Raw genomic sequence first — 24,943 nt, forward strand, 5'->3', positions numbered from 1 at the left:
AGCAGTTTGTGAGGCTAGGGAGACAATGAGGGGAGAGTCCTAGAGCCACGGTTAAGGACTTTGATTTTTACTTTGTTTTGGGGAGGCCGTGGGAGACTCTGAACAGAGGAGAAGTACGATCCGACCGTCTTTTAATACGTTTGCTTTGGCCTCTGTGTTGAGAACAGACTCAAAGGGAAAGCGAAGCAAAGACAGAAGCAAGAAAACTAGTCCCTGGGCTATCGCAATACTCCAAATAAAAGATGATGTGGGTTGTAGCAGAAGGGGTAGGTAGCCGTTTTCTGAATGTGTTTTGAAGAAAAAACCAACAGATTATTTGCAAAGCAGATAGGGGACATAGGAGAAAGAGGGATTAAAGATGAGTTGGGATACGGAAAGATGCAGCTTTTCACTGAAATGATTTAAGATTATAGGTGTGGCTGAAAGACCATCTGAAGCCTGAAAGGGCATTGTAGTGAGACTCTTGTTGATTAATTCCTTTCTTGTGTGCAGACACACAGATAGGGTATTGGTTACAATATGTGTGTATTTACAGAAACTGTTCAAAATATACACCCAGAGCCACAGAAGAATCCTGAATGACTTCTCCTAAATTAAAAGTCTTTATGGATCAGCAAACTTACTTGTGTTCTGATCCCCATCTTACCTTGAATAAGAAAGTCTCTAACATCGTTAGAGCTATTTCTTGGGTCGATAAAATAAGCATTGGATTCGGTGAGCTCTTACAGTCCCTGCCTGGGTTCAGATCCGTTTGTGTAAAATGGGAATGACCATAGTACCTGCCTCACTATTTATTGGGAGCTGATATGTGCACGACGCCGTTCATTGTATTATATCTTTTTTTTCAGGATTTTATTTTTTTAATAAATTTATTTTTTATTGGTGTTCAATTTGCCAACATATAGTATTATATCTTAAAGCTGGAATCTTTGAGTACGGATCAAATTTTTGGCCTTATTTTTTTCGTGGGGTGTGTAGGTCAGAGGAGTAAAACCGGTGGCTAAGGAGAACACAAAGACAGGATGAAGCTTAGAGCTGGAGAACGTACTCCTGGATATTATTACACTAGCAGAACTTATTTTTTAAAAAAATACTGCTTTTGTTTACATCATTTAGCATCACTGAGCCAGGCGGCCCTCTTCCAGAACTAGCTGTATCCTGATATATATATATATATATATATCTTGAAATATTATTTCAGAAGAATAAAAAAATGTGGCCTCTCTCCATATACAGGGACCCTAAAAATTTGCAACCTTCAAATGCAACAGCACTGCAAGTAAGAAACATGGAGTGTTGGAATATATATATATATACACTGTTTCAATGCATGCTATTCCCCCTTCCTCATTTTACTATAAATCGAGAAAAAAAACATAGGATTCCGAGGAAGACAAGGCATAGGCCACCGTGCAGCGGGGGCTACTGCCCAGGTTCTGACATTCACAACCGCACCGGTGCAGCCAGAAAAGCCCTTTCTTTAGTCCCAGACCCTCCTGCTCATCAATCCCTTCCTCCAGCTTCCTAAGCTCCAGTCGAAGGAAAACAGGTGCAAAAGGAAATGAAGTTTTGTTTTGTCTTTTTTCCGATCCAATCGCTCGGCCGCCAACAGCGAACGCGGCAGGTGTCAAATGCCCCCGCGTCCAGCGAGGCGCCCCGCGGCGGCGTCGGAGCAGCGCACCTGCCGGCGCAGGCGCGCGGGGAGGGCGGGGCGGGGCCTGGGCGGGGCCTGGGCGGGACCCGGGCTCCACTTCCGGCCCCCGCGGCCCCGCCCCCCGCGGCGCGACGGCGGGTCACGTGACGGCCGCGCGCGTTCCCGGCCGCTGCGGGCTCCGGGGCCGGAGAGGGAGGCCTGCGCGGCGGCGGCCGCCCGAGAGGTGGGAGTCGGGGCGCGGCGCTCGCGGGGCGGGGGGCCGGCCGCTGCGGGCTGCTGGCGGGGCCGAGGCGCGGCGGCGCGCGGTGTCACGGCGGACGGGCCGCGCTGCGGTGGGCCGTGCGCTGCGGGCCTGCGAGGGGCGGCGGCGGCGGCGGGGTCAGGGCCGGGACGTAGGTGGACGCCCTTGGGCCGGCGGGCCGCGGCTCGGGCGCCGGAGGGCCGGGGCCGGGGCCGGCGGAAAGGCTGCGACGGGCGCCGTGGCCCCTGCCCTTGCCCCTGTCCCGGGCGCCGGCCCCGCGCTGCCCCCGGCCGGGGTGCGAGAGGCGGCGCCGCGGCCATTACTGCGCAGCCGCTTCCGCCGGGGCCGCCGGAGCCGCCGGAGCCTCCCCTCCCTCCCCTCCCCTCCCGTCGGCGGCGGGGTCGGGCCTCCACCCGGGGCGTCCTGCTGCTCCCGCGGGGCGGCCTCCCGGACCTCGGGACGCCGCGCAGCCGGGGCATGCGGTCCCTCGTGTCTGTCTCCGGAGCGTTTTTGGCTGCTTCCTCTCCCCCTCTCCCCTTTCCATCCTCCCCCTTCCTCCCCCATCCTTCCCCCTCCCATCCTCCCCTCTTCCCCATCCTCCCCCCCTCTGTCTCTCCCTCCCCATCTCCTCATCATCCTCCTCCTCCCCATCCTCCCCCCATCCTCCCCTCTTCGCCATCCTCCCCATCCACCCCCCGTCCTTCCCATCGTCCCCCCTCCCCTCCTCCCCCCATCCCCCCCATCCTCCCGAGTGTCCGGGTCTTGCCCAACACCCAGAGCAGCCCCTCAGCCTTGCCCTCCGTGAGACCGCCGCGTCTTCGTGTCTTGGTCCTTGTTTGGGTGATGATGAGCAAAGCTCCGGAGCAGTGGACGCGCCTGCAGCCCCGTGAGCCCCCCCCCGCCCCCACCCCCCGGGAGGGCGTCCTGGAGGCGGAGGCCGCCGCTTTGTTCTCGGTTGCCGGGGTCGCCCCGCGCCCCCCCCCGCCCCCCCCCGCCCGTCTGAGCGCGGCTCTGGGGCGGTCGCCCGTGTCCCCGCGGGGTCACGCCCCGTCGGGCCCCCACAGCGTTCCCCGGGCCCCACTTGGTCTGTGCCGCTGTTTCTCTGTCCCCAAGCGCCGGTTCAGGGACGCTTTTCAAGTTTCACAAGTACTTAGGTTCTGTTTCAGGGAGATTTTCTGTGATGTTGGAGCAGTGATGAGTCGGGGGAGGAAGCCAGCCAAGAAATGATGGGAAAAGCCTTGTCTTCAGAGCCTGACGTCTCAGGTGCCCCGGGCACCACCACCCACCCCCACCTCCGGTGTGTGTACTTTTCAGATGGGATGTGAAAGCGTAACACTGGCGTTGAAAGCGCTGTAGGATTACAGACACCGGAGGGCTTAAGACTTTTTGTCTTTTTAGCAAATGACAAGTCTGTGTTTGGACTCCTAAAAAGACCTGAAGTGTGGGACACACGAAGATGACCCCCAGGAGTAACAGGATTTATGATGCTGGCTCTGCCGTTTCCATGACCAACAAATACTGTTTGTCTTGAGTATCCGAGTGCCCTAAAAACACATGAAAATAGGTCAAATAAATCTTTTTTAAAAATATTTTATTTATTCCTGAGAGACACACAGGCAGAGACACAGGCAGAGGGAGAAGCAGACCCCATGCAGGGAGCCCGACGTGGGACTCCATCCCTGAGCCCTGAGCCAGGCCCTGAGCCCCAGGCAGGCGCGAACCGCTGAGCCACACGGGGCTGCCCCAATAAATCTCTTTTTAAAGAGAAAACCAGAAAAGCAAAAGCCAGACTAGAAATAGGCTTTGGATGTGTTTGCTTTAGCCTCGTGTATCTTAAATTGGAACATTTTGTTAAGCCGGCTCTTTGATTTAGAATTTATGTTTCAGATGGGCTGATGTAAGTTGCAGGGAAAATAAAAATCACGGTAAATATTTGAGGGTTTTGTTATTTCCTGGATTTTAAAGACTTGATAGAGTTATAACATCAGGGACACTAGTTTTCCAAATAGCTGGTCTTCAGAAGGAAGAAAAAGGAAATGGCGTTTTTTCTTTTAGGAGACACGTGTCAACGGGTGAAGCATCTTGTTTTCTGTTTCCACCAATTTGAATTGTTAAAAGAATAGGACAGGTTTTTGTTTTTTTTGTTTTGTTTTTTAAAGAATCCAGAAATGTTTTGACTTGGTATAGAAGAAAAAGAATAGTATTGGATCTTTTCTTTTCAAAACATTAGTCTGTTTAGAGAATATTGTTTTCTTTTCACAGTACTAGCCTGTTTAGACAATAGTATTTTATGTATTAGGCATTTACTGGCATGAAATGCCTGATACATTGTCAGCTGGATATTTGAATTTTTTTCCCCCCAGTGTCAGTAACAGAGGGTGCTGACCCCTTTTTTCCATTCCCTCACTTGGTTCCTGATTGCGTCTAAGGAATCTGAGTTTGTGAAACATCAGGTTGGATTAGGAGTAATCTTTGTGGGTATGGAAACCATTTTATTAATATTCTCCTATAGCCACTTGTGCTTATTTATGGAATATTTAGTGTTTATGGCTTATTACCTTTTGGATTGATTAAAACATGTTAAATGCCTGTTAATTAAACTATTTAGAATTACAGAAATACAGAATAGGGTGAAATAACTAAGACACGGGAGTTATGACTTGACCAAGGTCACACATATAATTAGCAACTAAGCCTTTCTCATTTACAGTATGGCTACAGTCTATGAAATTTCTGCTTAATCTTATCAGATTAAAAGAGTATTTGTTCACATTCACATTTCATATTTTTTTAAAATAAACTTTTTAAAAAATAAATTGCAAAGGCCACATTTGGTGGTGGGGATGTAAAGGTTTAATGCTTGGATATGAAGATTGTGAAGGTCATAGATTGCCATGCAGTAATTTTTTTTTTTTAAGGAAAGTACTAAATAAGGGAAATAATTCTTTAAGATAGTGTAGTTTTGGGGCGCCTTTGCGGCTCAGTCAATTAAGTGTCTGGCTCTTGATCTCAGGTCAGGTGTTGATCTTAGGGTCTTAAGTTAAAGCTCCTACTTAAAAATAAAAATAGTGTGATGTCAGGTATTGGCTCCCATTTAGTTGAAATGAGTTTTAACTGAAAACTTTTCCCAGTGTGACCTGGCTTTCTGTAAGCTGAGTTTTAGCAGGGGATGAGAGGGAAAGCTAAAAATGGAAACATTAGGGCATTTAGTTACCTCTCTCAATTTGTGACTCTTTCTTTAAAAATACTAAGATGTATCTGCTAAATTACACCCCATCTCTCTGTTCCTCCTTTCACTGGTCTTTGCTCTTTCTTCCTTCCTTCCTTCCTTTTTGGTTTTTTTTTTTTTGAGTTTGTATACCAAAAGTTGGAAAGTTTGAAGTATTTTTGTCACTGCCAGCTTTTATATAGAATATTTCCTGTTTTGTGTATTTTTGAATTTAAAAAGAGTAAAACTATTTTATTAAACATTAGCTGTCAGTAGTTGGATAAATACAGGAAGTCTTCAAATCTTTGTAATGTGATACTTTATTTTATACTTCTCTCTTTAATTAGTTCTTTTAAAAAGAAAATCATTTATCTGAATCTGTCATGTGGGAAAAAAACGATGTTTTTTTTTTATTTGTGACTGACTAGAAAAGTGAAATTGGGGGATCCCTGGGTGGCGCAGCGGTTTGGCGCCTGCCTTTGGCCCAGGGCGCGATCCTGGAGACCCGGGATCGAATCCCACATTGGGCTCCCGGTGCATGGAGCCTGCTTCTCCCTCTGCCTGTGTCTCTGCCTCTCTCTCTCTGTGACTATCATAAATAAAAAAAATTAAAAAAAAAAAAGAAAAGTGAAATTGTAATTAATCCTAGATATTTTCAGAGAAGATAACAGCATATGCAAATAATAGGAGTGTGAATTTGTTGAGTGGTCACAAATTATAAATAGTACAGTATTACTTCATTTTCAGTTATACTTTTACTAATTGGTTGAGTGGGTAAATGATTTAAATTCACTGACAGTCTCTAAACTCTTTTATATATTTTTAAATTTAGTCTGTCACCCTTTTCCCCCAGAATTAAGAGGCAGAAATATGTAATGTGGTTTTAAATCTTTTCTGTTTTTATGTTACCTTCCTAATAGTCCTTTTCTGTACGAATTTTCACCTAAAGAATCTTAACCCATTCACTAATTGGTATTTGCATATCAAAATATTGTGATAAATTTTACTATAGTAATTCATAAATTATATTGAGTTTGGTATGTAATTTACAAATCATTCATTGCAGTGGGAAGTGTATGTTTTAATTACTTATGTTTGCCAAATTAATTCTGGCTTAGAGTTAGAATTATACTATTCTATCCTAACATCTTTGGTTGAAAGGTGATTCTTTTACCTTCCCCCCATTAAAAAAAATCTGGTTCCAAATGTAGAAGTTTTCTGAGGACTACTACCCATCACCATTCTGAATATTAGGTGCTATTCCTTGTGTTGTGCCCCCTTGGCCTTAGAATTCTCCGAGATTACAGTGGAGGGATCAGTTTGGCAGAATTGGTATCACTGAAACCAGTCAATTTTGATTAAACACAATATGCACTTTTCTTTTTTATCTGTGCCAGAACAGGTGTGGATAAAGTAACATGGAGTTCATTTTCTTTACTCAGCAATTCTGGTAGTAAGTTATCAGTTTTGTATTTTTAAGAATTGTTAATATGCAAGACATTCTAAACCAGCATTACACAGTATGGTAGCCAGTAGCAACATGGGGCTATTGGGCACTTGATATGTGGCTATTCTGAATTGAGTTGTGCTCTAAATGTAAAAATACACAGTAAGTTTCAAAGTGTACATACGCACGAGAATATAAAATATATTAATAATTTCTTTATATTGAATATTTTGGAAACGGTAATGTTTTAAATACATTGGGTTAAATAACCGTTTTAAATTAATTTTACCTGTTTCCTTTTATTGTTAATGTGGCTAATAGAAAATTTGAAATTATCAATGTGGCTTGCATCATATTTCTGATAAATAATGCTATTCTAGACCTGTTCTCTGAGATACAGTACATTGAAGAAAAGATCTTTTCAAAGGAACACTTGAGTTGGGACACCTGAGTCACTCAGTGGTTGAGCATCTGCCTTCAGCTCAAGGCATGATCCCAGTTCCTGGGATCGAGTCCTGCATCGGGCTCACCACGAGGAGCCCGCTTCTCCCTCTACCTGTGTCTCTGCCTGTCTCTTCTCTGTGTCTCTTATGAATAAATAAAATCTTAAAAAAAAGAAAAGAAAACTTGGGTTTGAATCCCATCTCCCAGTATTGATAGCTTTGTGACATGGGGTTAAATCCTTACGGGTTTGGGTTTCCTCATTTATACAGTGGGTGTAGTCATATCTCACAGGATTGTTTTTGAGGATATCCAGAGCTTCGTGAACTTCTTAGTATGCATATGAACCACCTGGAGATCTGATTCTGTAGGTATGGAATGGGGCTCCAGATTTTTCATTTGTAAGGGACTCCCAGATAAATGCTAATATAGTTGGTTGGGGACACAGTTTACATAGCTAAGATCTAGAATACTGCATACATTTTAGTTTATTTTCCTCCCCCAACCATTATTGCCTATTTAGAATCTACTTTGAAAATTATGCATGGGATATAGGAATTGGAAAAGTCACTGTAGCTTGCAAGATTTATTAAAACTGGTTTTATTCTTGTTTTTTTATCTGTGCATTCTGAGAATTCATTGCCAGTGAACAAAAAAATGATATGCTTGTCAAAATGGCTTGAATCTTATATTTGTAAATGTTATATTTTAAGCTCTTTATTTATTGAGAGAGAGACTCCCAGTGAGTGAATTTGAGCGGAAGGGAGGAGCAGAGGCAGAAGCAAACTCTCCAATAGCAGGGAGCCCAACGAGGGGCTCCATCCCAGGACCCTGAGATCCTGACCTAAGCCTAAGACAGACCCTCAACCAGTTGAGCCACCCAGGCGTCCTTATTTTAAACTCTTTAAAGAAATGATTAAAACGTAGGTATCTTTATATCTTTTGTGACTGGGTGCCTTATTCTCAGAACTCAGATGTTGTGTTATGTTGAATAAATATTTCAATATTTTCTCTCAACAGTTACTTTAGAAAGTTTTCCCTTCAAGAACTATCACTTCAAGTCAACAACTGATTGGCAGTTTACTAGCCACTTAGAGATAAAAGACAATCTTTATCTTTAGGAGGTTCATGGTTTAATGGAACAATAAAAAGCAGACAATTTCAGTGTATGAAGTTCAGCAATAGAAAAATGTACAAAATTGAGTGGAGGGAATGATTTTTGAGAGATAGTCACAGAAAGTGCTAGTACAGTAGCATTCATAAGCTGTAAAAGAGCTAGTTTATACCAGCAGGAGGAAGTTCAGAACTACAGAGGGGGTTAGAGAACTATGAATCATTTGGTATAACTAGATTCTTAATCTGAGAGTGGTGGTGGGAGGTAAGACTAGAGAGAGATTTAGGTTTCAGGTCATTAAAGCCTTCAGATGCTGTCCTTAGGAGCTTCCTTTATTGTATAGGCTGGAGAACCAGTATGGGGCTTTTTGTATGGGAGTCCCGTCTTGCTTTTGTGTTATTCACTCAGGCTCAGTGAATAAATTTGAGGGGTGTTCCTGAGGCAAGATAATCAGACTGAACAGTAGTTCGGGTGGGATGATACATGTCTAAACTAGGACATTCGCCGTGGCTAGCGAGTAGATTCCAAAGATGTTAGGGATAAAAATTGACAGAATTTGATTGGAGAAAGGATGAGAAAAATGATTTTCTGTTTTTCTCCATCTGCATTCCTTGATTAAGCACGGAAGCTGAGATGCCCCTGCAAGATTCACACAGACGTGGGGTTTGTGGAGAACACGTAGATGAGAGACAGATGTGAGAGAGCCAAGTATTCTGTTAAGCAGAAAGTTAAAATGGTGAGCTCCACGTGGAGTAGGAGAAGAAAGGAGACTGGGAACTGGATAAAGAAAAGGAGGCCGTCAAGAAACTGGAGGGCCTCGTAAAACCAAAGAGCAGGTGTGGGAATGAGTAAGTGTGGAAGGACCAGAGCTTGGATCTGAGAGTGAGATTAAAATGACAGAGGCGGCAGTGCAGGTGGCCTCGAGCTGCAAATGTACACATCGTGTTTTGTTGCTGGAGGGACGGGGGTGAAGTTCACTGAATTTAGGATTTTAGGAGTTGAAAACGGGGAACGGTGTTTCTCAAATTAGATTCCGTGAACTACCTGCGTCACTATCACTTGAGGCGCGATTCCTGGGCTTAACGCTCGTCCGTGTCTCCAGCCTCGAAGCTCCAGGATTAGGGCCTGAGAGTGTGTATCTCGGATGAGCAACCTCAGTGGGGCAAGTTTAGGAACCTCTGAGTTAGGAGTCGGGTGGGTCATATTTAAATCGGCTCATGGTGATGTGTCAGGAGTTGGGATGGAGAGGATGATGAACAGTGAAAGTGCAGTGCCTGCCCGACAGGGGTTAAACCAGAAGAGCTGTAGGGGTTCGGTGCGGGCAATGGTGAGCCTTCTAGGAAATACGGGTTAACAGTCATGGTGACCGTAGTGTTTCCTCTTGTCCTGTGTGTGGGGATGGGCAGTTTCTGTTTTGACAGGCCTGCAGGAGAGAAACCAGCCAGTCTCCTGTGCTTTTGTGTAGGCACCTCAAGGGTCAAGTGAAAGGGTTTGGGGGTGTGGGGGTGTAGCCGGACCATGGAATTCACATGATGTGAAGAGTAAGTTTCCAAAGTCTGAATAACAAAAAGGTGATTTAGAAACTTTTTTAGTCAGTTACTTTTGAAAATCCTCTGGTACTGAAACAGGATTTTCTGTTCTGTGAAACACTTAGCGGGATAAGCTGGCTTGTATTCCATCTCACCGGGAAAAGTTTCTATTAAAGATAAATACTTACCGTCAAACACTAACCCCCTGTACCGGGGGAGCACGTGGACCTGGAGGAAGGCACCTTCTGTCTTGCTGTTCCGTGAGGCTTACGGTCTCGGTCTCGAGTCGCCCCGCGTGCTTGGTTCTGAGTTCTGTGCCGGGTGATCCGCTCCTGCGCTGGGCGTCGCCAAGTGGAGGAGAGGAGATCGAGAGAGAAGAAAGAGGATTCATAGCCGAGATGATGTTTTGGTTGGTGCTCCTGGATTCCCCGGATAAGAGGCATCTTGAGAAAAATTTGGCTTAATGATCAAATTTGGCTTAATGATCGTAAACTTAGCTGTACCTGCAAGCAGTAGGAGGCCCTAACCAAGGTGATGGCCTGGTCTCCTCACAAACCAGGCCCCCGTAGAAAGGCAGTGGCTATGGAGTACATTCCGTGTGGGCTGCTGTGTCTGTAGAGAACTTGTTTCACTTTAAAAACATTTTGGGATTGTGGTCAAATTAACATAAAATTCACCATGTTAACCATTTTTAAATGTACAATTCAGTGTCATTAATTACATTTACAGTGTTGTGCAAGCATCATCACTGTATTTCCGCAACTACTACACCATTTTAAACAGAAATTCTGTATCCATTAAGCAATAACTCTGCTCATCTCCCTAGCCCCTGGTAACTTACCAACTTTCCGACTCTGAACTTGCCTATTTTCATTATTTCATATAAGTGGAATCATAACATTTGTCCTTTTGTGTCTGGCTTTTTTTTTTTTTTTTCTGTAATACTTTCAAGGCTCATCCAGGTTGTAGTATGTATTAGAATTTCATTTTTTTTCCTATGGCTGAATAATATCCCATTGTATTTATATTCCACATTTTGTATATCTGTTCTTCTGTTGGTGGGTACTTGGATTGTGTCCACCGTTTGACTTTTGTGAATAATTCTGCACTGAACATTGGTGTACAAGTATCTCTTTCAGTCCTTATTTTCAGTTCTTTTGGGTATATACCCGGAAATGGAATTGCTGGATAATATGGTGTTTTTATTTAGATTTTTTGAGGAACACCAAACTCCACAGTGGCTGCAGTAGTTTTATTAATATCAACAGTGTACAAGAGTTCCAGTTTTTCCACGTTCTTCCCAATGCTTACTATTTTCCTTTTTTTTTTTTTTTTAATTATAACCATCCTAATAGATGTGAAGGGCAATTCTTGTGATTTTGATTTACATTTCCCTAATTACATACAATGTTGAGCATTTTTTTCATGTATTTATTGGCAATTTCTACATCTTCTTTGAAGAAATGTCTACTCAAGTTTTTTGTCCATTAAAATTTTTTTTTTGTCTTTTTGTTGTTGGGTTGTAGGCATTCCTTTATATACTGTGGATATTAAACCCTTCTCAGTATATGATTTGTAAAGATTCTCTCCCGTTGTATAGTTTTTGACTTTTAGCTTGCTTGACAATGTCTTTTGATGCCCAAAAGTTTTACTTTTGATGGAGTCCACAATTTGTTTTTTCTTTTATTACCCATTCTTCTGGTGTCATTCATATCTAGGAATCTATTGCCAAACCCAGCGTCATGTGTTTATAACCCTCTGTTTTCTTCTAAGGATCATATGGCTTTACCTCTTACATTCAGATTGTTGGTCTGTCTTGAGTTAATTTCTGTATATGGTGTGAACTGGAGATCCAACTTCATTCTTTTGCATGTGGCAGTTCACTTGTCCTAGCATTTGTTAAGGAAACTGTTCTTTCTCCCATTGAATGGCACCTCTTTTTAAAAATCAGTTGGCCATACAAGTATAGGTTTATTTCTGGACTGTCTCTTCTATTGGTGTATTTGCCTATTCTTAGGCCAGTACCACGTTGACTTGATTATTGTAGCTTTGTATTAAGTTTTGAAATTGGGATGTATGAGTTCTCCAACTCTGTTCTTTTTCAAGATTGTTTTGGATTATTTTAAGGTCCCACAATTTCAGATGAATTTGAGGATTGGCTTTTCCATTTCTGCAGAAAAGGCTATTGGAATTTTCATAAGAATTATGTTGAATCTATAGATTACTTTGGCTAGTATTGTCATCTTCAGTCTTCCAATCCATGAACAGTTGTTTTTCCATTTAATTGGCTCTCTTGATTTCTTTTTGCAGTGTTTTATAGTTTTCAGTGTGCAAAGTCTTTCCCCTCCTTGGTTAAGTTGATTCCTAAGCATTTTATTCTTTTTTAGATGCTGTTATAAATGGAATTTTTGAGCATTCTCTAAAATGGTTTCTTGATTTCCTTTTTCAATTGTTGACTGCTGGATACAGAAACACGTCTGACTTGTACATTGAATTTGTAACCTACAACTGTGCTGAATTTGTTTACTAACTCTAGTAGTTTTCTTAGGGGTTCTTTAGATTTTATAGAAAATAGAGACAGTTTTACTATCTCTGCAAATAGAGATAATTCTACTTCTTCATTACCTTTTTGTATGCCTTTCATATCTTTTTCTAGTCTAATTACTTCAGCCAGCAATTCCAGTACTGTGTGAAATAGCAGTGGTGAAAGCAGGTATCCTTGTCTTGAAGTTTTGTCATTTTTAAGATTAAAAATTTGCCACTGAATTTCATTAAATGAGAGGATCATACATAATTGACTAACTTTATTGATCTTAAAGTCTATAGAAGTTGATGAAATAATTTCTTTTGCAGCACAGAATGAACCAGCAGTGGAAGACAAAATACTGCACGCTATTTGACTGCTGGTGAAGATGATCTTTTTTTGTGACAGACAACTGTGGGATCTGTAATAGAAATGTAAGTATGGCATCATGATTTGTCCCAAAGAGGCAGCAAATTAAATGGACTAATGAAATGCAGTAAACCAAGTATATGTTATATTTAGTTCTAATTACACAAAATGAGCATTTTTATATTGAGTTTTAGATGTTTATTGAGTTTAATTTTATTCATGTTAAATTATTGTTAATGTAGATATTCAGGAATCTTATCAGGAAAAATTTCTGTAAAAGTGAATGAAACTGAAGACAAAAGAATTTGCTCAGAGAAGGCTAAAAAACTGGAAAGATCTCCAGATCTTCTAGGTTCTTTATCTTTACATAATAATTTACTTAAAAGCCAAACTAGGAAAAAAAAAAAAAAAAAAAGCCAAACTAGGCAGACAATGTCGGCTGTTATAAATAAGAGGGACTTAACGGCTATAAAACACTAGTTATTAAAAGCTTATTTCACTAAATTAAAGTTTTTTTTAAACTTATTGATTTTTTTAAAATAAAGATTTATTTAGAGAGTGCAGGGGAGAAAGGAGCAGAGAGAAGGGGAGAGAGTCTTAAGCAGACTCTGTGCTGCCCACTGCATGCAGAGCCTGATGGGGAGCTTGATCCCACAATCCTAAGATCACAACCTGAGCTGAACCAAGAATCGGACGCTTAACCAACTGCACCACCCACACGTCCCTAAATTAATGGATTTTTTAAGAAAATTTAATATATGATTGCATTTTAATTAATCTGAATTTACTCTAGCCCCCAGTTTTACTGGTTGTGTTTTCCTATCACAAAAATCCTAGTTTTTGTGAAATAAGCTTTAAAATATTGCATTACCTTGATCATGCCCATATTGTATGTCATTCTAGTCTTGAACATTTTTACATGATGAACATCGTATTTCTATCTTCCAAGTTAATATGAATATTATCCAACTTGCTGTCACTCATGAAAAATGCAGTGAACATTTTACTGACTTTCATAGTTTTGGTGATTACCATGTTTGAAATAACTGGACTAGAGAGTGATCCTGTAGATACTATTTTACATATAACTATTGTTATCTACTTTTCAAAATGATGCTTTGCTTATATATTAAAAGTATGGCAATATCATTCTCAGTTTTGAGAATTTGATAAAAGAAAAATGAAACCGATAAGCAGTTTTCTTTAAAATTAGGGTAAATATGTCTTATTTAATCTTGTTCATATATCATTTGTCTATATACATACATATTTTTTAATCCTGTAGCTTAAATATTATAGGTGCTGGCTGTCAAGGAACTAGACTATGGTCTAGGAAGTGGGACATAATTATTAAACAGTGGAAGAAATGTCATATTGAGGTAACCATAAAATGCTTTTGGAACTGAGAGAATTTAGCCCATCTGAAGGGTTCAGAGTGAGAAAAACTTTTAGGTTGGTCTTAAAGAATAAATAGAATTTTAACAAGCTGAGAAAATTAGGAAGTATTTTTCAAGCCAAGGGAATGAGGGAGGGGCACAGTTGTCTAAGTATCAGGGCATCTTAGGGGAGTCAGGGAGCAATCCATGTGGCAAGGAGGGTAGGGAGAAAGAGACTTCAAAGTTAGTGAAGGGAGTGTTTGTTTCGTACCTACTATATTGCTAGGCACTACTAGATATTTGATTTGGATTATTGAATTTAATCACTGAAAAATGGCAATAGCTCATTGACTGGTGAAGAAACAGAATTAAGAGAGATGAAGTCATTTTACTTAGGTCAGTGTTTTCCAAATTTCTCTGAGCATAATTCTCTGGGGCACTTGTTAAAAACACTGATTTTTTAGACTGTAACACAGATGTGTGCAGATTTCCAGGGTAGAACCGACTAGCTAATACTTACTTTTGGAGAAGTTTGGGAAATGCTCTTCTGGGTCAGTGTGGTAAGAATAAATGATGGAGCTAGTATTTTAGCTAAGTCTTGTTTACCCTAAAGGCCAGTCAGTGTAACTGAAAGCCGGTACTTTAGGGATGTGGATTAGATAATGCAGGCAGTAGAAAACTGTTGAAGTTTGGAGAGAAGACTAATTAGACATGATTGAACTGAGAAAAGATGAGGCGGAGAAAGGACTGAAGTCAGGGAGGCCACTTGGGAGGTTAGTATTTGTACAGGAGTATGTCTGAGAAGCCAGAATTGGGGTTACAGGCTTTGCTAATGAAGGGGACATAGTCTAAAGAAGTTTTTGTCAGGGAAAAGAGAAGTGGCCAAGGAATAAGGGATCATCAAGGATGGCTCTAAATTTTATGCAAGATCAAAAACAAAGGAAGAGGATGCAGATTTAGGAGAGCAGAGAATTTTGGCTTTAGTCCTGTTTGATTTCAGGTCCTTGAAAAATATTGAAGTAAATTCTTTGAATACAGATTGGAAATACAGTTCACATGGCTCTGGAGATTAGATTTTGGGAGTCATGGCAGCATGTGTATTATTTTGAAATACTCAGTAGATTGTCTAGACATAGAATGTAGTGTGAAAATAGGGCCACACACAGAGCCTTTGTGAAGAATACTAGTACTTAGCTAGAGAAAAGAGAAAACAATGAAATAGGAGAATTGGGAGAATGTACCATCATAGAAATGAATAGTATAAAGTTTTAGAAAAAGAGTTGGTGATCATAGTATTCAGTACAATGGGATCAAATATATTGAGACTGAAAGAAACCATTAGATTAATTATGGTAGTTGACTTTGTAATTTAAGGGTAGGGAATATTATCCAAAATCTTGAGGGAATTGGAATGGTACTAACACCAAAAATTGAGGGTTTAGCTTTCAAAACAATCTTAGAGTGCCCTGTCCTGAGCGAAGAGGAATAATGATAGGCACAGTGAAGATAAAGATAAATTTCAATGGTTCATTCTTACCTAATTTCTTAATGACAAAGTAGTCCAGGATATCTCTAAACTAAGAAGTTGGAGAAGATGTGTAATAGTCTCTGGGGGAAATACGAAAAGAAAGTTGTCTTGAAAAAAAAAATTGTCTTAACTGGGTAAAAAGTTATCAGTAGGAGGCTTGATAGTCTCTAGCATGTCAAAATAGCTAATTATACGTGGTGCTCACAATTTTTGCACCATACATTTCACTATAAAAGTAGAAATTTTCATGAGTTTAATAGTTAACTTTTGTTAAGTCCTCTCCTTACTTGACTCTTCTTTTTTTGTAAATGTCTCCCTTGCAGCTTTTGTGATGGTGATGGTCTCTTTATTCTCCTTGTCTCTCTGACCACTTCTTAACATCTTTTGTAGGCTCTTTTGCCTCATTAGTAAATATTGGAATAATCCAAGGTTCTGTGGTTTCTGTCTGCTTTCTCTACAGGTTTAATTTCAGTGTTCATTTACTTTCATGTCTCCAAGAACCATATATTGGTGACTCATCAGACTTTTTTCAGCTTAGATTTCTTCAGAATACCAGTCTTCATCTGGAGACTACCTATCTTCATCTGGTGACCTTATAAATATCTCAGTCTTTATGTCTGAAACAGAATGCTCCTCAGATTCTTTTCTTTGTTTTCTTTTTAAGATTTTATTTATTCATTCATGAGAGACACAGAGACACAGGCAGAGGGAGAAGCAGGCTCCTCACAGGGAGCCAGATGTGGGACTTGATCCCGGGACCCCAGGATCACCCCTGAGCCAAAGGCAGATGCTCAGCTGCTGAGCCCCCCCACGTCTCTCAGATTCTGAATCTTGATGGGTGTGCCACCATTGATCAGTAAACAAATGCTTTGTTTCGTTTCCTCAGTATTTCTTATATTCGTTTGTCGAAACCTTACATCTACACCCTCCCTCCCATTGTCTTCTGCCTAGATTACTAGAAGTCCTAGTTTCCTTCCTGCCCCATGCCCTTCTTCCTCCCGACCACTGTCCAAATGATTTTGATAAACTACTAAGCCTAGAATCACTTCACAGCATAAAACCTTTCAGTGAATTCCTGTTGCCTATGTAAGAGTTCATTTGTTGACCAGCTTCATAGAGACCCTGAACCCTTTGAAATTATATGTAACATTTCATCAAATTCTTCTTAATAATGCTGTGATGTAAACATGTTGAAGAACCTTTGGTATTCAGAATAAATGTTTAAGCTTATTAAGATAACGTAATGTACCAGGTCTTCGCAGCACTTCCTCTTGCATGGTATATTTCATCCACTCAAAATACATCTGTCCCCTTTCCTTGTTGGTCACCATTCTTTCCTTTGTGCTGCCTGGTACCTGTTTCCTTATCATAAAACCAGTGAGAAATGCACGTGTCCACTAACTTCTCAGCCCCTGCACTTTGGTAGCAAGTAGTAGTATGCATCTCCTTCCTAGTACCATGGGAGATGCTCAGATAGGTCATCTGTTCAGAATTGAAAGGGAATACACAGAAGGACTGGAAGTGACAGAGAACCCCCGAGGGTCGTGGTAGAAACTCATTCCTTTATCAGTCTGTGAAGTTTCTTAGTAACTTGATGGCGGTGCTTATGTTTGTGTAGCCGTAATTATCTGGGGGCATTCAGTAGCTGCTGAGAGTGCAGACTCTAAAGTCAGACCATCTGGATTTGAAATTTAGATTTGGAGCTGGCTCAGTCACTTATGAACTGTGTGACTTTGGGCCTATCACCTGAGCTTTCTTTACAGTTTTCTAATCTGTAAAACAAGGAAAATTATAGACCCATTTTATAGGGTAATGTGAAGATTAGAAATAAAGTACTTCAGTGCCTGGCACATTTTACACAATAAATGTTGTATTTATAATTAATGTAATAAAAAAAATGCATCAACAAACACCAGTAGAGATTAAATACCCACCATTTGCAAGACAGTGTACAATATGAAAAGCTAAGAATTTTGTCTTAAGGACTTCGGTCATTGTTTAAATTTGAAAGCTGTATTTTTAACTTGTATTAAACTTCAAACTCTTTATATTCCAGCAGAGCTAATAATTTGAGGAATTTTTTTTTTTTAATAGTCAAAGTTTTGAGAAGGAAGATGACATGTTTTTCTGATAGGTCTACACTTAACAAAAAGTGGTGTGTTAACTTATTCTTTGTTCTCTTTTTGATGTTTGTAATTGTATTCTGAGCCCAGAATGTTAAAAACCTGATTTGTGATATCTGGAATTTTTAGCACTGGCTATAAAGTTCTTCAGTACTATGTATGCTAAAGACCTTTTTCATTTATAGTAATTTTATCTTTCTTTTGATAAGATGTCTTCAAGAGTAGTAACAAATCTGAGTACTTAGAGATTGCCACTAACTCTACCCATATAGCTCTATATTTTTGTCTTGAAAAGAAGGCTTATGTATTTGTCTTCCACAAATAATATACAACATACTTTCCTTATGGGAAGAAGAATGGAACTTTTGCTTAGAAGTTATATCACATTAACAATTCAATTAGTAAAAAAAAAAATGTCTGAAATGGAAAGATTTGAAATGAGAAATGTTTACTATGTTCTTCAGAGTTGAGCTAACAAATTTCTACATATGAAATCATTCTTAGTTTATTTAACCAGCAAATAAATTCTGTTTTCCAGAACAACCTCTGGAGTTTCCAGACATTTATTAGTTAGGGAACGCCTCTCTTTGACTGGCATTAACTCTTTTTCTGATCCTTTCTCTACAGAAAGAAGACAGGCATCTCTTATTCATATTGGTATGTTCCTCTGCACACATTTAGCCTCCAACCTACTTGACGGTCATTGAAGCTGCGTGAAACAGACTTTGTAGGGTAGATTAAAATGGCAAGAAATATAATGTTGAAGTGTATCTTATAGGAAGGGTAGTAGTTTGGGTTGCTTTGTGTTTATCTTGTTATATCATCTTAGTTTTGTCCATTGTAGGTGCCTCATCTAGAATTGTGTAAGAAGAATTTACTGAGTTTTACTCCTCATTTCTTGGTTGGTGATAAAGTATACTTGGCAAATAATCAATTTACAATTTGCTATGGCAGATTGATAGTTGAAAGTGCTTCAGAGAAAACAATGAAGCTTTAGCTGTCTGGTGTCTGGTTTTGATGAAGTTTATCCAACTTGTATCCTTCATTTTAATGAGGGAACCGTAATACCTGCCCAGACAGTTGTTTTGACTTTCTGAGTGTGTTGCTTTTCCAGTTCATGCCTTCCTCTGGGATGGTTGTAATTGATTTTTTTTTTTTTTTTTTTTAGTCTAAAGTTATGTTTAGGTTTATTCATTTATGCAAGAGTTGTAAGATATTGATCATATTAAGCAAGGTAGAAATAATGTTTTTAGGTTGAAAACTTTTTTTGTTAGATAAGCTAAATTATCTAATGGAAAATTGACTTTTGGGGTCAGTTTTACCTAAATACAAGGTTTGGGATTATGTTGTTTTCAAGTATGGCATTCATCCAAGTTACACGTTGGATATTTTGTTCACATTTTACAAGGCTTTTATTTTTCTTTTTAAAACTATGGGCCTGTCCTTTACCCAGAAGTTACCTAGATAGTTTAGTGTAAGACGTGTACTTATGTATAAGACATCACTGCGTTTTTTTTCCCCTAAGTAGTGATGAGCATTAGCCCCTCTCCATTTCGTCTTATCAGTAGAATCAGAATAGATGGATGGCTTTCTTATTTTCATCTTCTTAATTAGGACTTTAAATACAGAAATTGAAAAGGATGTAAGAATATTACTTACTACTTGTTCTCCCATTCAATAGCTGATTTTAGTTCTTTCTGTTATCAAAATGTTTAAAGCTATACTGAGGTTTAAAAATGTAGCAATAAAAAAAAAATGTAGCACTAGAACCTGATGAATTAAAAGAGGCTTCCAGGGACCCCTGGGTGGCTCAGCGGTTGAGTGTCTGCCTTCCGCTCAGGGTGTGATCCTGGGGATCTCAGGATCGAGTCCCACGTCAGGCTCCCCGCATGGAGCCTGCTTCTCCCTCTGCCCGTGTCTCTGCCTCTCTCTCTGGGTCTCTCATGAATAAAGAAATAAATTTTTTTTTTAAAGGCCTTCCAATATAGTTTAAATAGGTTGGTGGCGTCATAAATCAGTTGAGAAGCAAGCACTCTCACTTGTAACTTAGGTTTAAGTTACAGAATCTTTGAAGGCAAGGGTTTATTCAAAATACTTTGAAGCTCCTGTAAGTGCCTATCACGTATGAAGAGTTCCTATCTGGTAGAAATTGCCATAAGTTGGGAAAAAGTTGTACTTTACCAGTTTATGTAACCCAGAATTTCTAGTAAAGGAGTTGATTGGAAATGGAATTAAAGGTTGAAAAAAAGAGTTTGGAAATTAAAAATTAAGTATTTGCTAGTGATGAGTTCTTTCCACTGAGACCGTGTGCCGCTTCCTTTTCTAGGTAAGTACTGCCTTTTTAAAACTCTGGCGTCATTTTCAACCTTGCCTGTTGAGGAGCCAAGGACACAGTAAAAGCAGTAAGAGAATAGGTGGTTGGGCTGGGTGTGCTGTGATGAAAGCCTAAGAACATTGTTTTGCAAGTTTTGATGAACATGACTTTTTAACTGACTACCTCTTTTGTCACCACTGTGCCCATGTTTGAATGTTTGAATGTTTGTATTCCTTGTTTAAAACAGTGGAATCAGCTGGTGAGAGAGAGAGATGGTCATTCATTTTAAGCAGCAGTTAATTAAAAAAAGATTAATTAATTAATGGTTGCCAGTCTCTGTGAGACCTTCACCTCTGTTTCTCAGTCATTACTTATCACTGGTGCACTCCCTCTATCATTTTCTCCCCTTTTAATATGTCTGTGGTTACTTAGGGCTATGGGATAAAGTCAAATCAGATGCTGTTTTAGCAGGCCACAGAAAGACTCATTGTTTGGCTTCTGATTCCCTTTATCACTTCGCCTCTTGCTGTTCCATTGCTTATTTGACTCCGTGCCGTGTATATGTCTCTGTCTTCAATCTCTTCCACTCACTCCCCAGGCACCTCTGCACCCTGTACTTTCTAGCCTGTGTCCGTCTTCCCATCTCTCATTATTATTTTTTAATAAGTATCCTAACACAGTAGGGCAGGAATTAGGCCATATTGTGATGATATGCTTGCTTGCCTCTGTGTTTCCTTATTTAACAAAGTAGGTGTGTCTCTTTAGATCCATCAATGCTCAGTGTTGTATGTGGACTATAGTAGTTTTTAAATAAGTGTTCATTCTCAGTAAGGCAGGAGTTAACAAATTTCATGTCAGTGTTTAAGCCCAATACCATCCAGTTTGACAAATCTTGTCCTTGTGCTTCAAGGCATCTTCAGTATTCATGTCATGTTTCTCCTTTGTTTTTACGTGATTGTAACATTGTGGAGAGGTAGTGATTACAAAGTGTTTTCATTTAGTGTTTTTTTGTTTTATTTTGTTTTGCGGGGGGTGGGGTGTGCACTTTGGCTCTTCTCCCCTAAGTTTCATAAACTGATTTGTAGGTAAGGAAATTTAGACTGGGTTTAACGGAGTGCTGAAGAGTAGGGGAGGGAGACTGGGGCTTTTAGGTATCTTCTCTAGTAGCGGTTTCCTTGTGGAATAGCTGCCTTATTTCGCGTGACCCTCTCCCTTGGCCGCCTGCAGTTACCACGCCCGCCCTCACTGTGCCTTCAGGGCCCGTCTCTAAGTGCACAGACAGAAGGCTTAGGCATTCCCAGATAGGTACAAGTAAATGCTTTACAAAAAAGTTTTATCAGACAGTTTAACATTAACATTTAAAGTAAAATAAAACTCAAAACGCCTATTTTATATGATGTATTCTTCGTTGAAAAACATGTTCATTTTCTTAGCCAGTTTTGCGTGTTCCGTCGCTGGCAGTCTTGTACGGGAATACAGAGATGAGCCAAGTGGCCTGTTTCTTGCCTTTACCAGGCTTATGGGGAACACTGGCTTGAACAAAATAAATTCACACATAAATGTAACACTGCGATTCTGATAAGTGCTAGGAGTGAGAAGTACATGATAGGAAGTTTAAAAAAAAAAAAAAAGAGTAATTTGACCTAGTCATGGAGACTTCTCCAGAAGGATATAAAATGGGTAGTCGTTTGTCCATGGGGGATATGGGAGACAGGAAGTGAAGTGTTCATATAGAGAAAACCTATTGGAGGGAGTGGCCAGTGTGGATGGAAGCCTGATCAAGGGAAGGTCTGGTGGGGATGAGGCTGGTATGGGGGCTGAGGAGCGGGACCACTGCAGGACACAAACATCCTGGTCTTTATCCTGAAATCAACTTTTTAAGCAGGAGGTAAGACTGGAACAATTTAAAAGGCATATTCAGGCATTTAATGAACACTGTTTACTGGATGGCTAGGGCAGAGATGGACAGTAGATGGATTCAGGAGAGTGGGATCACATTGGTAAGACCTGCTGATGTTTTGGATGTGAGGAGTAGGGGAAGGGCAGTGTCAGTGATGGATTTCAAATGGCTTGAAAGAGCAGATGGATAATGTTATCCCTGGGGGTGGGGAGCTTTTAGGGAGTAAATAAGGAGGAAACAGATCATGAGTTTATTTTTGGCTTAACATTTGTGCTTCTCATTGCTCCCCACAAGTAAAAATTCATGACAGAAAAAAATCAAAGATTTTTCTGCACAAGTTAAATTCTTTTTCTTTTTTGTTTTCCCATTTTCCAGTGTGTAGCACACATATACAGTAGGTGCTTAATAAGTGTTTTCTGAATTGTTGAATTAAAAAATTGGAAGAGTTGAAACGCAGTTTTAATGTTACGTGTATCTGCTCTCCTTTTCTTAGGATGGCTGGCTGTGGTGAAGTTGATCACTCGATAAACATGCTTCCTACGAACAGGAAAGCGAATGAGTCCTGTTCTAACACTGCGCCTTCGCTCACTGTCCCCGAATGTGCCATTTGCCTGCAGACCTGCGTCCACCCCGTCAGTCTCCCGTGTAAGCATGTGTTCTGCTATCTGTGTGTAAAGGGAGCTTCATGGCTTGGAAAGCGATGTGCCCTGTGTCGACAAGAAATTCCTGAAGATTTCCTTGACAAGCCAACCTTACTGTCCCCAGAAGAACTCAAGGCAGCAAGTCGAGGAAACGGTGAATATGCGTGGTATTACGAAGGAAGAAATGGGTGGTGGCAGTATGACGAGCGCACTAGTAGAGAGTTGGAAGATGCTTTTTCCAAAGGTAAAAAGAGCACTGAAATGTTAATTGCTGGGTTTCTGTATGTTGCTGATCTTGAAAATATGGTTCAATACAGGAGAAATGAGCACGGACGTCGCAGGAAGATTAAGCGGGATATAATAGATATACCAAAGAAGGGAGTAGCTGGACTTAGGCTGGACTGTGACTCCAGCACGGTCAACCTAGCAAGAGAGAGCTCTGCCGACGGAGCGGACAGCGTGCCAGCGCAGAGTGGAGCTTCCGTTCAGCCCCTGGCGTCTTCTGCAAGGCCCCCAGCATCGGTGGATGGTCCCTTAACAAGCCCTGCCACGCCGTCCCCGGATGCGAGCACTTCTCTGGAAGACTCTTTTGCTCATTTGCACCTCGGTGGAGACAGCATAGCTGAAAGGAGTCACAGGGGGGAAGGAGAAGAGGATCACGAGTCGCCGTCCTCAGGCAGGGTCCCCGCACCAGACACCTCCGTGGAGGAGACCGAGTCCGATGCCAGTAGTGAAAGCGAGGAAGTACCTGTGCTTGGTGCACAGCACTCCTTGACCCACCAGAGACTTTTGGTTCCTAGTGTAAACCAGACAGTATCTGATAGATCAGATCGATCGGGGACTGATCGACCAGTCGCAGGGGGTGGAACAGTGAATGCTGGTGTCCGGTCTAGAAGACCTGATGGCCAGTGCACAGTAACTGAAGTTTAAATACGACAGTCTTCAGCTCCAGGCTCAAAGTTAAGGCGGCGCTCTGTAAATTTCTGCCCACGTAACATACTCGTCCCTGGTAGTGCGTTGTTGGGAGCTGGGGGGGGAAGGGGTGTGGGGAGGACAGACCTGTAATTAAAATGTCTAACGTGTCTCTGTTGAGGAATTTATTTAATATAAGGAACTTGGCGTTAATAGTTGAGAGCTGTTTAGTAATAACCCAGTTTTCTTGAGGTCTGTTTATTTTATAGTTTTTAAAAGTTTCTTCAGTTCCTTTGGCCAGCGTGTGTGTATTATCTGTGCATTAACAGTCCTCATCTGACTCTTGCATTGTGTCTTACTTTTCTGCATGGATTGACGTAAAACCATTACTAAAATCTGGCACCTCTGAGGTGTCTGGTATCGGTATGAGCAGGAAGCTTAATGTGAGAATAGATGTGAATTCGGGATTTTAAAATAGATGAATAACAACTATTAAATAGTAAAGTTACCGAAATGGAAGTGTAAAGAAAACAGCTAATAACTCCTGTTTCAGAATCTTGTCTGTAACATACTCCATGGCATTTCCCATAGGCTCTGCTGTCTGGTCCTTGTAGTTTGAGGTTTCTCTTGACCTGCATTTTTCTTTTTGATTACAGAATTTATAATTTAATAAATACTAGAGTTTACCAAAAATAACTTGTCCGTTGTCTGAGTGTGGAAAGAAGATGAAAACATTTTGACATTTGTGGCCAAAGGTCAGTAACCAGGTGGTGATTTGAATCGGTTGTGCTCAGCTTATTCAGCTGCTCAGAAGCTTGGTTTTTTAACCGACTCCACAAGCAATTGCGTGCAATAAATACGTATGGAAGTAAACCTAACACTCGGGGGACCTAGACGTCTGACGTAACTGGTAACAGGCACCATGCACCCTGTAGACTGTCATTGCCAGCCACCATTAGTGGCTTGACGCTAATGAATCCAATGGTAGGTTTATTTATAAACAGCATTAGTAGACACAAACTTAAAACGTAAAATCTGTGGCAAAATAAGAAGTCTTGGATTAACTTGGTGATCCCGTATTTGGTTCCGAAAAATGGTAATGTTTGTCTTAATATAGTTTAACTCAAAACCGTAGGATTGTGTTGAAGCGTATGCAGGTTATTTTTAATGTTTTTCAAATGTGAATTAAATGTTACCATAGCAAATACAAACTGTCACTACTTTGAAACTAGCTTTTATCTCTTGTTGTAATAGGTTAGAGTTGGGAGTTAAGTCTTACTTTGATGTTCTTTAAAGCCTGTATTACAGAGATGATCATAAAAGTGTCAGCTGTGCATTTGTATTAAGTCTGCTTTCAAAATATAGCTAGTTCTAAAAAAGAAAGCTGTTTTTCAGAAAAAAAAATAGAAATCTATATAATGCAAATGTATGTTCTAGGATGCTTCAGGAGTGCCTTTAAAATCTGAGGAAGTTTTGATGTAAAGCTAAATTGTTACTACATAAGCAGTAGTATTTTTACTAGTAGTTTGGAAATCCCAGGGCATATACATCCTGGCAAATTTTATAGTCCGTAGACTTCCCACAAGATGGATATTGTTTAGTAGGTGATTATTTTTAATTTT

The 24,943-nt window shown here is 40.6% G+C and overlaps 1 protein-coding gene and 1 long non-coding RNA gene across 12 annotated transcripts; one reads left to right on the forward strand and one right to left on the reverse strand.

Moving 5' to 3' along the window:
* Positions 1 to 1,763: 1,763 nt before the first annotated feature.
* Positions 1,764 to 24,017, forward strand: RNF146 (ring finger protein 146). 10 transcript variants are annotated; one of them, XM_077902599.1, is made up of 5 exons: positions 1,767 to 1,877; positions 3,062 to 3,192; positions 12,488 to 12,592; positions 18,182 to 18,211; positions 22,262 to 24,017. In XM_077902599.1, the coding sequence occupies exon 5, from the start codon at positions 22,263 to 22,265 to the stop codon at positions 23,337 to 23,339; it is 1,077 nt and encodes a 358-aa protein (XP_077758725.1). In that variant the 5' UTR covers positions 1,767 to 1,877; positions 3,062 to 3,192; positions 12,488 to 12,592; positions 18,182 to 18,211; position 22,262; the 3' UTR covers positions 23,340 to 24,017. The 10 variants fall into 10 exon arrangements, with proteins under 10 accessions (XP_077758721.1, XP_077758714.1, XP_077758725.1 ...); XM_077902604.1 differs by having other exon boundaries at positions 12,493 to 12,592; XM_077902595.1 differs by lacking the exon at positions 3,062 to 3,192 and having other exon boundaries at positions 1,764 to 1,877.
* LOC144316753 (uncharacterized) lies at positions 8,102 to 12,580 on the reverse strand. Of its 2 annotated transcripts, none has more exons than XR_013382609.1 (2): positions 9,823 to 12,580; positions 8,102 to 8,744 (listed from the first exon to the last, which is right to left on the reverse strand). It is a non-coding gene; the product is annotated as an uncharacterized LOC144316753 (long non-coding RNA). The 2 variants fall into 2 exon arrangements; XR_013382611.1 differs by having other exon boundaries at positions 8,102 to 8,818.
* Positions 24,018 to 24,943: the final 926 nt, after the last annotated feature.

The sequence above is a fragment of the Canis aureus genome, chromosome 1 (assembly GCF_053574225.1).
Source record: "Canis aureus isolate CA01 chromosome 1, VMU_Caureus_v.1.0, whole genome shotgun sequence".
NCBI lineage: Eukaryota > Metazoa > Chordata > Mammalia > Carnivora > Canidae > Canis > Canis aureus.